The sequence below is a fragment of the Equus caballus genome, chromosome 4 (assembly GCF_041296265.1).
Source record: "Equus caballus isolate H_3958 breed thoroughbred chromosome 4, TB-T2T, whole genome shotgun sequence".
Lineage (NCBI taxonomy): Eukaryota > Metazoa > Chordata > Mammalia > Perissodactyla > Equidae > Equus > Equus caballus.
This window is the reverse complement of record NC_091687.1, coordinates 39,156,781-39,171,241: the sequence shown is the minus strand read 5'-3', so window position 1 is coordinate 39,171,241 and position 14,461 is coordinate 39,156,781. Positions and strand designations below refer to the sequence as shown.

General features: G+C 36.2%; 1 protein-coding gene across 6 annotated transcripts in view; it reads right to left on the bottom strand.

Moving 5' to 3' along the window:
• The window catches only part of CDK14 (cyclin dependent kinase 14), a 549,770-nt gene that overhangs the window by 81,846 nt on the left and 453,463 nt on the right, over nucleotides 1–14,461 (bottom strand). For all 6 annotated transcript variants that reach the window (XM_023639167.2, XM_070264492.1, XM_070264491.1 and 3 more), the window contains one exon: nucleotides 2,843–2,982. In XM_023639167.2, coding sequence (XP_023494935.1) covers nucleotides 2,843–2,982 — 140 coding nt within the window. The remainder of the gene's footprint in view (nucleotides 1–2,842; nucleotides 2,983–14,461) is intronic.

Genomic DNA, 14,461 nt, shown 5'->3' with positions numbered 1-14,461 from the left:
GCAGAGCGCGTCAACTTAACCACTCGGCCACGGGGCCGGCCCCAGAGATTAGTGGCTTTATTAGAAGAAGAAGAGAGAGGGAAATCGCTCTTTCTGCCATGTGAGGTTACAGCAAGGTGCCTGTCTGTAGTCAGGAAGAGGCTCTCACCAGGAACCACTTTTGCTGACTCTCTGATCTTGGACATCCCAGCCTCCAGAACTGTGAGAAATAAATGTTAGTTGTTTAAGCCCCTCCAGTCATGGTAGTTTGTAATAGCAACCTGGCTGACTAACACAATGAGCTTCCTGGAATTGATGACTCCAAACCACAACCTGGTTGCCAAGACAATCCATTTATTGCTTCTGCGACACTTCTTGCCAACACTTCTGGACCTCCTTCCAAATCCCCTTGGAAAGGAAGCACGTGAGGCTATTGCTGCTGCTGCCATTTGCTAGGTGGTGAACTTTTACAAGACTCCATAATAATGTAAAATTTAATTTTAAGAATTTCTAAATATAGTTTGCAGAGTATTAACCTAGATAACAGTCACCCAAACCAGTCATTTCACCTAAAAGAACTAGTTCCCAAAGTCTAGGAATTCTTTGTTTTGTAAACATGTTTACAAGGACTACTACGTTGTTCTAAATGGAAATGACTGTAGTATTTAATACTGCGATTGTCCTTTCTAGTGACTGGATTTATGCTTCATAATGATTATCTACTAGACACAGAAATAGCATTTCTGTAACTCAAAATTGTTACCGGAGGCATTTAGCAGAATCTTGCTTTAAAAATATAATGATTTTTCATCTTTATTCTGCCCCCTTCAAAAGGTTTCACTGCTCCTGATGTTTAACGTTATGCAAAGACGTGTTTCTGCCAATGAATATCGCCTTATGGTTATGATTCTGCAAATAGCCTGCTGTGAGCTGATAAAGGGATTAATGCAGCCAAAATTCTTAATCTGTGAAATTACAAATTAAATTCTCATATTAAAAATACCACCCTGAGGTATTTTTTGTGGTTTTAATTCCCCTCTGGTGTTCTGCATACATTGTGCTTGTTAATGACGGGGACAAGTCTGTCTCCGTTGGTAGCCTGCTGCTGAGTGATAATGTGTAGGCATTTACTTCCTGATAGAAACTGGATTTAACCACTGGCTGATAAACTAAGTGGCAAGTGGGTAATAAGTCCATATTAACAGAAAAGTACTACTACAGAATTCAGAATTCATAGACCATCAAAATCCTGGCTTAAACTCAATCATTGAGTCAGATGGGATTGAGATGTCACCAAGGAGGAGTGATACCAAGTTACAAGTTCTACTAAATGGGAAAACAAACCATATTCTGGATTTTGATGAGCCATAAACGAGCGAGCCTATTTGCATCATTTTTTTTCAGTATGGGAAGATGTGTCATCAATTCATTATTTTGCCATAGGGATTTCATCTTTAATTTTTCTTTTTTTTAATGGGGATAGCTGTTGTAATGGTCAATGGGTAGATTTTTAGAAAGGAAGTAGGGCAGAATATAGAATAAATATGGACTGGAAATATATGAAATGTTAAAGAAGATTTACTAAGCATAGGAGGAGAAGTGGATTAATATATCTGTATTAATAGATTAATAGTAATAGATTAACATATCTATATACTATATTAAAATAGGTATTATATTAATATATCTAGGGTTAAAAAAAGTAATTAGAATTTAAATGTGGGATATCAAAAAAGGTTTAGGTTAGGAATACCCAAGAAGAGTTGCTTCTTAGTTCCAAAATAAAGTGTTATCGTTGTCAAGGAGAACCCAATATTACAATGTGGGGGAAAATCTAAAGTCTAAGAGATAAAAGAAATAACTTTATGTATTTTTATGGTGAGTGATATATACCCAGGATTAGTAAATTGTAAATGCCTATGCATATATGCAGTATATTAATTTTTAAGGCAATCAGAAAAGAGTAGGAGAAGAAATATCTCTAATTGGCATTTGGAAAGATCTATCACCATTGAACAAAAATGTTCTTACTGTGATAGTGTTTTGCAAAATTTCACGAGAATTCTGTTTCACACTTTGGAAGAAAGATGAGATCCTCCCCGCCATAAATCCTCCCCGAAATATTTAAAATGTAATTGAAAAAGGCTGTGTAAATATGAACACTTCTGTAAAAACAAAACAAAAACCCACCCAGGAATGTGTTTTGTTTTAAAAGATCCAGAGAAGAGGTGTCTGCATGAGCAGCAAGAGCATTTGTAGTTAAAATGAATTATATGTCTTTAGTTCTTACACGTCAATTCAGTGCATTAGCCAACTGCCAACTCTGTTCGTCAGCTCACTGCATGGCAACCCTTTTTAAGGTTATTGTTACAACCAAGATGGTCTCTGAGAATCAAACAGAAATAAATCATTTCTCTTCTGTGTACTGCAGCCAGTTAAAAAGTACTGTATGCATAAAGCACTAAGTATGTAAATCATATTTTCCTTTTCCTTTCTGACTGCTCAGATCATTTTTTTGGACACACACATAATCAAATACAAAGACATGCAGCTGCAGACTGCAGAGCAGAGATAGCAAAAAAGGAATCCATTTTCTTCCTGTGTCTGGTAAGCTAGCAATTGAATGGCAAGATTCCACCAAATATACACACACACAACCCTCCTTCCCTCATTCCTGCCCTCTCCCTCGCTCTCTCTCTCTCGACACACACACAAACATACGGATACATGTAATGCATACACAAACATACATACTCTTACATATGCACAGATAAACATAAGAACGTCTCTCCATGTAAGTTACACATAGAAGCTGAAATGATGTCTTTGCTTTGATTGGATGTTGTGGATGTGTCATACTCACTATCAGTCAGTTCCCATAGCCGTGGGGGCAGGTCACTAAAATACTCGTGGCTCAAGGCGGCCTGTGCCGATAGTCTGTTCTTTGGGGAACATTGTAGGAGCTTGGAGGCCAGATCCTCTGCATGATTCACGTAGCTGAGCCTAAAAACACAAGCAAAAAAGAGAGAAATCAGACCAAACAAGAAAATCCACTAAACAAGCCATAAGGCTCGCCTAATTCTTCTGGACTTATTTATTCCCAGCAAAGAAAACAAGTTAAATTACCTGTGGGAAATAAACAAAAGCAGAATTCAGGTTGGTTCCCAGATTATCTGTTACTCTAAACTGGCTTTTGCTCTTGATATCCTAGTCTCATTGATTTAAAATATTTCCACTATAAGCAAAGAGTTGCTATTTTCAGGATAGAACTAGGTCGAGAGGCAGAAAATTTCAGATGATAATTTATCAAACAGTTGCCAGAATTTGTTCATAGAATCTATGGACTGCATACACATCTGGATATATTTACAGGAAAATTAATACCAAATAACTAGGAGAACTAGAATAAAACTGATATTAAATTCTCTAGTTACTAAAGTTACTTTTCTTCTAAGTTACATTTTCTTACACTGAATATAAAATTATTGGAAATAAGTACACTGTCAAATATAAACAGTCAAAATGTTAACATGCAGGTTAATAAAGGGCATATGCTTAAACCCTGTGGGGCTAAATCAATTCAAGATGACCTTTAAAACAACAGCAGATAGAAAATATGTGTCTCAAGATTACCACAAAGCAGAGAAATAAAGTCTTCCATGTGGTACAACTTTTAAATGGGTAGCAGACCACATAGTCCAGGTTAACGTTGCTTTTCATGGAATTTCTCTTTCACTGCTCAGTGCAATGAAGCTCAGATAACCAACATAATAAAAACAAAAGTATTCTTAATGGTGGCTGCCATTTATGGATAGTTGAACATGTGTTTAGCACTTTCCTAGGCATTTTTTCACACTCATATTTTTTATAGTCCAATAATGGAATTCTGTTCCCACCTAATGTTCCATAGCAATGGAAGCTAAGTGGGAGCTGGAGAAGGTAGTGGATTGCTTAATTAGCAGGTTGAGTGGATTCAAACCCACCAAGAGTTGTAACTGTAACGTGGTTTATATTTGCCATGCTCACATCATTTCTAAAGGCTTTCACCCACGGATTCCTGAGCTTCTGCAACAAAATGCAGTAAGTGCAGTGACTGTCAGAGGCAGCCAGACGACTGCGAAGGAAAGTTGCATCTGCCAGTGGGTATTTTTTCAAAAGTCTTCAAGCTACAAAACATCCAATTAGCCAATAAACATGTTTCCTCAATGACCATCAATTCTCCCCCTCCCCATCACCAAGAGCTCTTTAATACTGATTTAAAATTGTTATGGGAGCAGGTAGGATTGGGCGTGAGGAAGAGAAAAGGAGGTAATGAACTTGGGTACAGGAAGAGACAGGGAGATGAGCAAAGGAAAATATGACTCCAAAGATCCAACTTAAGAGTGCTTCTCTCCAACTTCACACAGGAAGTTCTCAAAGATGAGTTTGGTGTTTGGCTCCTACAATGGCTGTTTCTCAAAAACTGATCAATGGATTGTTTTAAAATGTCTCCACTTGGCAAAGAAAAATTTGCCTGCAGGAAAAGGAGGCATTCTCAAAATTCTCTACAGTTTTTTTTTTTTTTCCTTTCCTTTAAGAGGGGCCAGGGCCATCCAAATTATCCCTTCCCCTGTCTAAGACTCTTTCACTACTATAAACTTTTCATTAATGTTTTTTTAAAATATCAAATGCAAAGTTTGAGATGGGTAGACTTTATGGGAAAAAATGCTCTTAGATTGAATGTACAGTTTATATATAATCACAGTGAAAAACACATTGGTATCAATTTTATATAGCTTTGATAAAATAGAACAGTGCAAGATTGAGACTAGATCTGAGTTTTAGTCCTGCCTCTGTTACAAGTGTGATACACTGCATTATGTGTGCAGTCCCTCCAGCTCCAAGAAGCCAGAAACCATACCTGAAGTGTGGTCTTACTATTTTGAAGAACTATAAATATTCATAGCTGTACCTTGTTTTTGCAATAGATTGTTGATCACATTTAAATTTAATATACATAAACCTAAATATAAGGAATTCACCAATATAAGATGATCTCATTTCACATCTCCCAAATCGACTAACTTTAATTTTGATGAAATAATCAAATATTTATTTGTGATATTTACTCTATACACAAATATTTAAATTATATATAAAATTTTTTTTTCTGTTTTATCTCCCCAAACCCCCCCGTACACAGTTGTATATCTCAGTTGCAGGTCCTTCTAGTAGTGGGATGTGGGATGCTGCCTCAACGTGGCCTGACGAGCGGTGCCATGTCCGCGCCCAGGATCCGAACCCTGGGTCGCCGCAGCGGGGCGGGCGAACTTAACCACTCGGCCACGGAGCTGGCCCCTATATAAAATTTTAATTTAGAAAGTTTGCTATTTCCTCACTTGCATTTCAAGAACCACTTTTATTCCAACTCTCCATATGCATTTTCAACATCAGAGTCTTTGCCATTACTGGAACCACTTTTTGAGTCCATCTAAGTTGTCTGAGATATGACACTTCCAGGATACCTTATTTGGAAGTTTTATTCCAAGCCATTAAGTGCACCTTATCAGAATGTTAGAATGATTGTGGTTGTTGTGTGCAATCTCCCATTATGATGGTGGATTTTTAAATCTTTCCTTGTAATTCCATCAATTTTTGTCTTATGCATTGTAAAGATGGGTAATTAAATGCATAACAGTCTAGCACCGTTATCTCTTTCTACTAAGTTGTCTTTAATCCTTCTGTAGTGACCCTTTTTATCTTTAATAAAGCTTTCTGGGCTAAAGTTCATTTTTTTCCTCATATTAATTTAATGACCTCAGCTTTCTTTTGTTCAATATTTGCCTGGCATACCTTTTGTCACCCTCTTACTTTTAACATTTCATATCCATAATTTTACAGTGTCTTTTTCACAAATATTATATAGCTGGGCTTAACGTTTATCCAATTAAACAATCCCATCTTCTAAGGAAAAAATTTAGTCCATTTAGATTTTGTGATTACTGATAATATTTGGAATTACTGCTACCATCTTAATCTTGCATTCTTTTGTCCTGATGTCTCTTTTTTTCTCCTTTTCCTGCCTTCACTGGCATTGAGTTTTAAAATTCAACATTTTCCATCTTCTGTTTTATAAGTTATACATTCTTTTTCCATGAGTTTAGTGATTACTCTTAACTTTTCTTTTTTGCATTTCAATATTTATTTAGATGTTGAAACTCTTGCACTAAGTTTTTACAAGCTAGTGGATGCTGACAAATTATTTCTCCCAAAGAACTATAATCATAATTCCAGATAGTATATATATATGCATATATACAGCATATATATATATATGTATGAGTGAATTAATATTAATACACAGCATCATTTTATCAATTACATAACACAAATTATCAAGTATACAAATATTAAGTTACATAGTTCAACTGGAATATAAAATATTAGATATCTGCTCAATGCATCAGCAGAAATTAACTCCTTTTGCAAGAAAGATTGAGAGAAAAGGAAAAAATTCACACAGCAATAGTTGGCAAACAACTTCCAATAAAAATGGGAAAAATTACAGGATTTTCAGAAATTTTACAATTAAGAATTATTTTAGCTACAACAACAGAGCATAATCTACCTTTAAAAAATGTGTGCTAAACTGAAGGGCATATACCAGATGTCCTGCACAAGACAAGCACACCATTTTACCAAAAATAGCTCGCTCTCACTCTTTTTTCAGGCCTTCTCTTTTAAGTTGCACCCCAAAGTGCAAACATTAAACTAATTTTAAGACATTTTTGTCTGGAGACATTAAAGATATGTGCTTCTGTGGACTTTGATGATGTGGACTTTACACGAACTTTTCAACCAGAGGTTTGTGATTTTCAAAACGGAGGATTTCATAACAGCACAAAATGAGATTGACAGAATAAAGACATTAAAAAATCATTATAAGACTTGGTCAAAAGCCAACAAAATCAGTGGTCACACAAACCTGATGTATACTGTTTTAAATATGGGAGATATAAACATAAAGTAGCAGGCAAATAGCCATTTAGGCTCTACCATCAATTCTTGAAATGACTGAAGGGATAAACCACAGAAAATCTAGACTGGGATAGTTTCTGGGATTTTAATTCTGTACGATATTAAAAATATACAGGTATTGTACTGGGTATTTTGGCACCTAGTTCTTTAAATTTCTTATATATTGATAAGATTCTGGCACAGAATAGATTTGAAAAAGACATAACTCAATACTGCACGGTTTCAGGAAAGGTCAATTGATAAAAATGATAAGCATGTTTTAAATGCTGAACAGTAAGAATCTTTTGCTAAGTTTCTAAACAGGCTGATTATAATCCAAACACAGAGGCTGCAATTCTGCCAAGCTTTAGGCCTGATAAAACTGCTTATCAATACTCCTATGAAAGCTTCATTAGATTTATCATTCACCAAGCCTACACATTGGCTAAAATGTACAACAAACTGGGTCGTGTCTTACGTTCCATTTCCAAGGCAATAGTATCAAGCAGCCCAGTTTTATTGACAGCAACAGTAGTTTCCATGACTACTGGTATCTATGCAGTGCAGCTGGATTTTAGGACAATACTCCAAATACAAAAGTTGCCTGCTTTTAAAAGTTCTACTCCGCTTTTGTCTTACGAACTTTACTGCATCTTCATATGTCATTCCACCTTCAATTAATGCTAGGGCAACAAGCATTAGAGCTCTCCTAAGTCCTGCAATATGTGACTGATACAATGCCAGGTTCTTAAGAAACTTCATTTTCACAAGACATAACCAGTCATCAACAGTCTGGTTGGACGGCAGTGCCAACCCAGAAGCTGGACACCTTTTTTTTTTTTCAAAAGATCAGTATTGTAAGTTGCTTCACATATTCTTACTATTGTGGTAACGCCACACTTTGTAAGTTCCTCTATAAATCTGTTTAAGGTTGCAATGGTTGCACTGTCCTGTGTATGACTTCACAAGAGCTGGTCGGTTCATTCAAGTCACATTAATTTAGTTTAAAAACCACTGAATAGGATTATGAAAGAATTAAAAAATTTGAATACGGAATACAGAAGTGATGTAAAGAATGATATAAAGAAACTCAAGTCTACTTTAATATACTTCACTTGAAACTGTCAGTGCTTTGAGTATGAGATTGGGAGTAACGGAAAGTGAAATGAACGTCTAGCAAGCACCACTGATTCTTTAAGCCAGTAATGATGCAAAAGAAAGGAAGTTTCTGGAGCCGGGCCGGTGGCGCAGCGGTTAAATTCGCACGTTCCGCTTCTCGGCGGCCCGGGGTTGGCTGGTTCGGATCCCGGTGCGGACATGGCACTGCTTGGCAGCCATGCTGTGGTAGGTGTCCCACGTATAAACTAGGGGAAGATGGGCACGGATGTTAGCTCAGAGCCAGGCTTCCTCAGCAAAAAGAGGAGGACTGGCAGTAGTTAGCTGAGGGCTAATCTTAGCCCATCTGGGTCAGAATTCTTGTAAAATGCTTTCCTGATTTCAATTCAATCCTCCTGAATCCTACAACCCCTTTTATGGAGCTTCTTGGTGGAAAAGTAACAAATTTCTATAGTTCACTTGTCTTGCTGTATAGACTTGTCTGTACAGAGGTCACGCTGTGTTCCTGGCAATAATCTCCACTGCTCTTCAGAAACTTAATAAATACGTGACCCAGAACACCACAGAACTGCCCAATCTGTGGCCAGTGGTGTCCTTGTTGGGGGTAAGTTGGTCGAGTATTTTTTTACCATCAAGGATATCAGACGAAACTTCCACCCCTTATACGTTTACCTTCGGTTCTCCACGTGGATGGCTCCTTTACTACTTAACATTTAACTACTTACAGTCTAGAGTTAAACTTGATCTTTACTCTCCTGCCAAACTATATAAGAACATCAGAACACTGTAATTCTGATGACACTAGCCCCATCTCTCATGTTATTATTGTCTAATATTTTATTTCCATTTTCTATGCTTTTAGGACACATATTAAACACCGTTATTGTATTATTATTTAGATTTACCCATGCTTATCACTTATTTAATCACCTTTATTCTCATGTTTCAGACATCTCTCCTCAGATTATTTTTTAGTATCTGAAATACAAACTTTTGAAGTTCTTTCCATGAAGTAAGAAGATCAAATTGAAAGTGGAGGACGAAAACGATGCTGCAAAAAAGAGGTAGAACAGGGCTCTGGCAAGGCAAAAAGGGCTACTTCCTGCGAGGCATGGTTCCTGGCATGGTGTGGGGAAACGTGTTGAATGACTGAGTGTTTGCTTGAGGACTGAGGATATCAATGGTTATACCTACACAGGTTTTACCTTACCTGAGAGACATGAATTTAAAAAGTAAATCATTTTTGAGCAAAACATCTTTAGGGTAAGTCCTGGTTCTTAAGGAATATCTTCAAAGTATACATCCCCCAGAGGATGTCACCCTTCTTTGATTTTGGGAAGTGGGAAGGAAATTGGTCCTTGTCTTTTTAAAGCTACCTTATAAACTGGGACCGCAAGTTTTTTGTTTCTTACACTGTAGATCCAAAAGACTTCGTCTAAAAATGATGATACCTCTGCTCATAGAACAAGACAAGTTACATTTTCTTTCCCCAAGAGTTGACTTCTAAATGTCTTTATAAAAATCTTCACTGGGATTTATTAATGTTTTATATCATGATAGCTGGACATAAAAAGTAGAGTAGTAGGTTCAACTTACTTATTAGAGCTTTCATTGGAGATACTGAATTCCATATGAAAGCCTACAAAGAAATAAAAGGGAACAAAAAGTTCTAGAATATTCCTTACTTGCATTCTATGATGGGAGAGGACTACATACATTGTGGGCCTCTGTGTGGAGTATAATAGTGTGCTTTGTCTTACAGAGTTGGAAATAGAGCGTCCTGGAGTGAGTGATGTGGAGGGTCTCTACATTCACACTTCACTCACTGCCACACTCTTCACAGAGCAAAGCCAGAGGGCCCAGATCCTTTCATTTGACAGTGCACACATTGTCTCTGTGGCAAATATGCCAACTTGGGCACCAGCCATCAGATTATACAACAATTGACCTCTTGAAAACGGTTGAAAAGAAGGCCACCCACCCATAAAGACAAGTCTGACTGTTTGCTCAACTATAACTGAACAGAACTGTCAGATGCACCGCTCTCTCTGGTCTATACATCAAAAGGAAAATGCTCATTTAATCACCTTCTTATCAAAGCTTTTGACTTAGAGGGAGGACTGTGGCATAAAACTGCCCTGATTTTTCAAAAAGTGACTGATTTTTAGAAAATAGGCTCAAATTTATTCATTTGCAAAGAGGGGTCAGTAATTGGTCAAGTAGAACATAAGGGGAATCCCTGACATTGGAATAAACTCTTGGGGAAAATAAAAACCAATATAAGGAAAGATTTAGGTCTGTGCTGTGAACTTCTCAACTCCAGGTGTTGGGCTGTGCAATGAAGTGAGAGGCAAGACTCTCAGTTACACTAACAATGAAGACATGGAGTTGTTTAATGCTGAGATGTCCTTTGTCAATGTGCTGCTATAAGAAAAAATTAATGAGATTCCTCCCTTCAAGGTAAACAGATAACATTTTATATTAGTTTCCATAAATAGGTTGTGTTCTCTTGTGCATAGAAAATTGTTCAATTCTCATTCATTTATTCTAGCGCAACTGTTTAATAACATAGCCTCCCTGGCAGACACTCATTCCCATAATGGTCAGCTCTCTTGACTGTCAGAATGCTATATAATGATAACGCTATTTGTAGGGAGCTCTACAGTTTACAAGGTGCTTTCACATGTGTTATTTTATTTGATCCAGATAATCAAAGGGTCATACTTACAAAATGGAGAGTATCCAGATTTCTGACTCTTAAATCTTAGTGTCTATGACATGTCATGCCAAAGATTTATTGCTTATATATATATGTGTGTGTATATATATATATATACGCACCAAGCTGTTACCCAGTTGGTCAATGTTATTGAGTTATTTTAAAGTTTTCCTTAAGGACACCTTATATTTTTTCTATATTTCTCTCTTACTTTAATTCTGAACTCTACTGCTGAAGTGACTATTCTTTCTATATCCTTGTTAATACCTCCACTGCCCTACATCAAATAAAGACAACAGGGAGAGTCCAGCCTTAACATGGACAAGATGAACAATCCCCAAAGCTGGTCATATTAATCCACACTGCTGGGACTTTCCTTCAGATCTAACCCTTACTCAACACATAGTTGCCCTTGCAGTAAACTCTATCTAGTGAGAAAGTACAGAAAGCGCTGAAGAGCCCTCAGCAGGATGTGAATGAATCAAGTTTTTGAAAATGTTAGCACCGACACTCTTAAGAGTATTATAAACTGCCAAAAAGTGAGTCAAAAAAGGAAAATATTAAATCTTTGCTTTGGGTTTCAGAGCTTACCTAGATAATATTTACCCCCAAATTTTCTAGCTTTGATTATATTTATTACTATTTTCTACCTTCCTTGGAAAAAGAGGAGTCTTTGGACATTTAAGTTCACTATGAAATCAAAATGAGTGGTCTGGCTTAAAAAAATTGGTTAATTTATGACATAATTATACTAGCCTTTCCCATGTAGTAATGTGAATCTATAGATTTTTATATTTATATTTCATAAATTCAGTGATGCAGATATTACCATAAAATATTTATGGAGAAGGCTAACATAAGTGAATTTCACGTTATATTCTTTTAAACAAAAGCCCCTGTGTACTTGAACTTAGTTTTACTTAATGACCACAAAGGTAGGTCATGCTTCCACTCAACCTGCTTATGGGAAAGACTCGGTTAACTACTTCACTGCAATGTTTTTGCAGATTCTACTTTAATTTCCTCTCCATTTCTTCCCCAGTACCTAGTAGCAGTGACTTTTTTGAGTTGTAAAGTTTAATTTTTTAATAGCTTATATAAAATCTATAACCCATATGCACTTCTAAGTAACTTATTAACCACACGTAACTTCTAAATCTATATGCCCAAAAAATATAATTAAAACAAATTACTCTAAGATTTGTTAGAGCTTGCCAAAAACTGACATTTTTCTTGTATAAGATAGTACAAACCTGTCAGGAGTTATATTTGTACCTCACTTATGTTTTAGAAAAGATTCATAGATTTAATGGACTAGTGATTACATGATTCTATAATTTTTGTTCAGTATTTTACTTTAATAACGTGGTTACCAGCAGAAGAGGTACAAATAGTTACTTTTCAATCCTCTGACTGAAGGACAGGATAGAAGAGGATACAGTTTACTTCAGTAAAAGAAACAAAAATATATTAATCATTAACCCTTGTAATGAGAAAGAGAAAACTGACAGAATACTTAGGAAAATTCTAGACTCACAAGTCAGTGTAGAATATCCTCAGAACTCAAAGGATGTTATTTCAACGGAAAAACCTTTCAAAAGGATGTTATAGTCAACGGAATTTATTTCCATCTTCGCAGTTATTTGTTTATAGTTACATCCAATCATAAACTAGACCTGCATAACCACATGACCTCCTCCCACATGGGATTCCATTGTCACCTGAAGGACATCACACCGTGTGTAACCTTTCTGACTTCTGGATATAGACCAGGATAAAATGTATAGCCCTCTCCAACTTCACAGGACTGCTGTAAAGATTGACCTTTTCTTACCATAACTTGCTTAAATTGATTATAGGCATCTTATTATTTCACAAGTTTTCAAAACGTTTTTAGGAAATCAAGAATGAAACAAAGTAAACTGTTAGTGAATGTTTTGCCCTGTGATGTTTTTGATATCTATCCTATTTAGAGAATCATGCTTTAGAGAAATATTATCCAGTTTTCCAGAACTCAAAGTGGTTGATTACAGCAGTTTTTCATCTGAAAAAGACAACTCTCATTTTTGATGATAAAAGATTGCATCAAGAGTTTAAACTTAAATCTTCATTTATCCCCCCAAAAATCAATACATATTAAACTTTAGCAATGGCTTATGTTTTACATTTCAGATGGATCAGTTATAAGTATTTAGTCCAAATTACATGGACATTGAAAAATATGTTCACTATAAAAGGCTCCCGCAGAACAGTTTAACTTATTGGCGCATCTGTATTATGGTAAATTGAGTTAATGGAAAATGGAACTTCACAGCCTTTCATTCCTCTAAAAAACCTATAGAAGTTACAAATCTCATCATCAGAGGCTGTCTGGAGGCTGATAGCTGCCTCACCAGAATAGAACAGTGGTCCTTCAACTGTAAACAGTGCTAAAAATAACTCCTGAAAGGCATCATTTTGTGTGATATTATTTCACCAAAAGAGAAGAAAAAAATATACCTTTAATCCTGAACAAAACCTCTTCAAAGTTTATGTTCTCAATAAACCTTTCACTGAGAACTGAAAATATAACTTAGTAATGCAATAAATGCCCTAACAAATATATCAGATTTTTCACTTAATGCTTTTTACAGGCTTAAACCAAATGGAGTAAAAGGAAATCACCTTTTACAGTCTGACTCCTACAGGAAGAATGCCTTGCTGCTACGCTTTTTAAAGAAGGCATGGTGAATTTATATCAGCTTTGGTGAATCTTGGGGCATGATAAAAGGAAGAAAAATACCAGTGCAGTTAACATTCCACAGAACTCTCCCTTCACAGGTTTATTTCCTTAGAGACAGGACATGATCCAAGATAATAAGAAAATGTAAAAAAGAAAGTTTTTTTAATGGAAAAGATATACAGTTAGCACCCTATGCTGATATAGAAGAGATAACATTTCCGTACTCCTTAAAAAAAAGACAATTATTGTCTTGTAGGTTATAGTTATTAAATGGTTAGGATCGGAGAAGATTACCAAAAACAGTTCTCCCATTTAAATCAATATGAAAGAAAACTCAGTTAGGTCAGAGCTCATGGGTTATTGAAGTTTACTTCGAGGCAAATGAAGAATATATCTGCTGGGGACTTTAATTTCAGCTTCGTTATCTTATGACATTGTATCTGGAATTTGAAAATATAAGATTTCATTATGATGTAAAGAAGAACTGGCCTGTATGCTTATGTCTAAAACAAGAATTGTACGGAGACTCTTAAATAGTTGAGTGTCCTCTACAAGGGCCCGATGATCTTTAGGAAGAAAAGTCAAAATACCTTTTATTGCTTATTGCTCCTACAAGGAGCCTCATGTCTGTCTTCCCTGTTGCATGGTGTCTCCTAGATTACACACTGAACCAATGACCTGTTGAACTATCCGATCTCCCCTGATTATTACAAAAGACATGACCAGCCAGCAAATGACACCCTTGTTCTCACTACTGTTGGAAGGTACACAAAGGAGACGAAGCATTTACTGGGCATTTACTATGTGATAGAGACTTTTCACATGTTATCACCCTATTCTACATGCCCAGATCTAAGATGATCATCATTATCCATCCTTACAGACAAGGGAACTGAGGCTCAGAAAGGAGGAGCAAGACAGCTGAGATC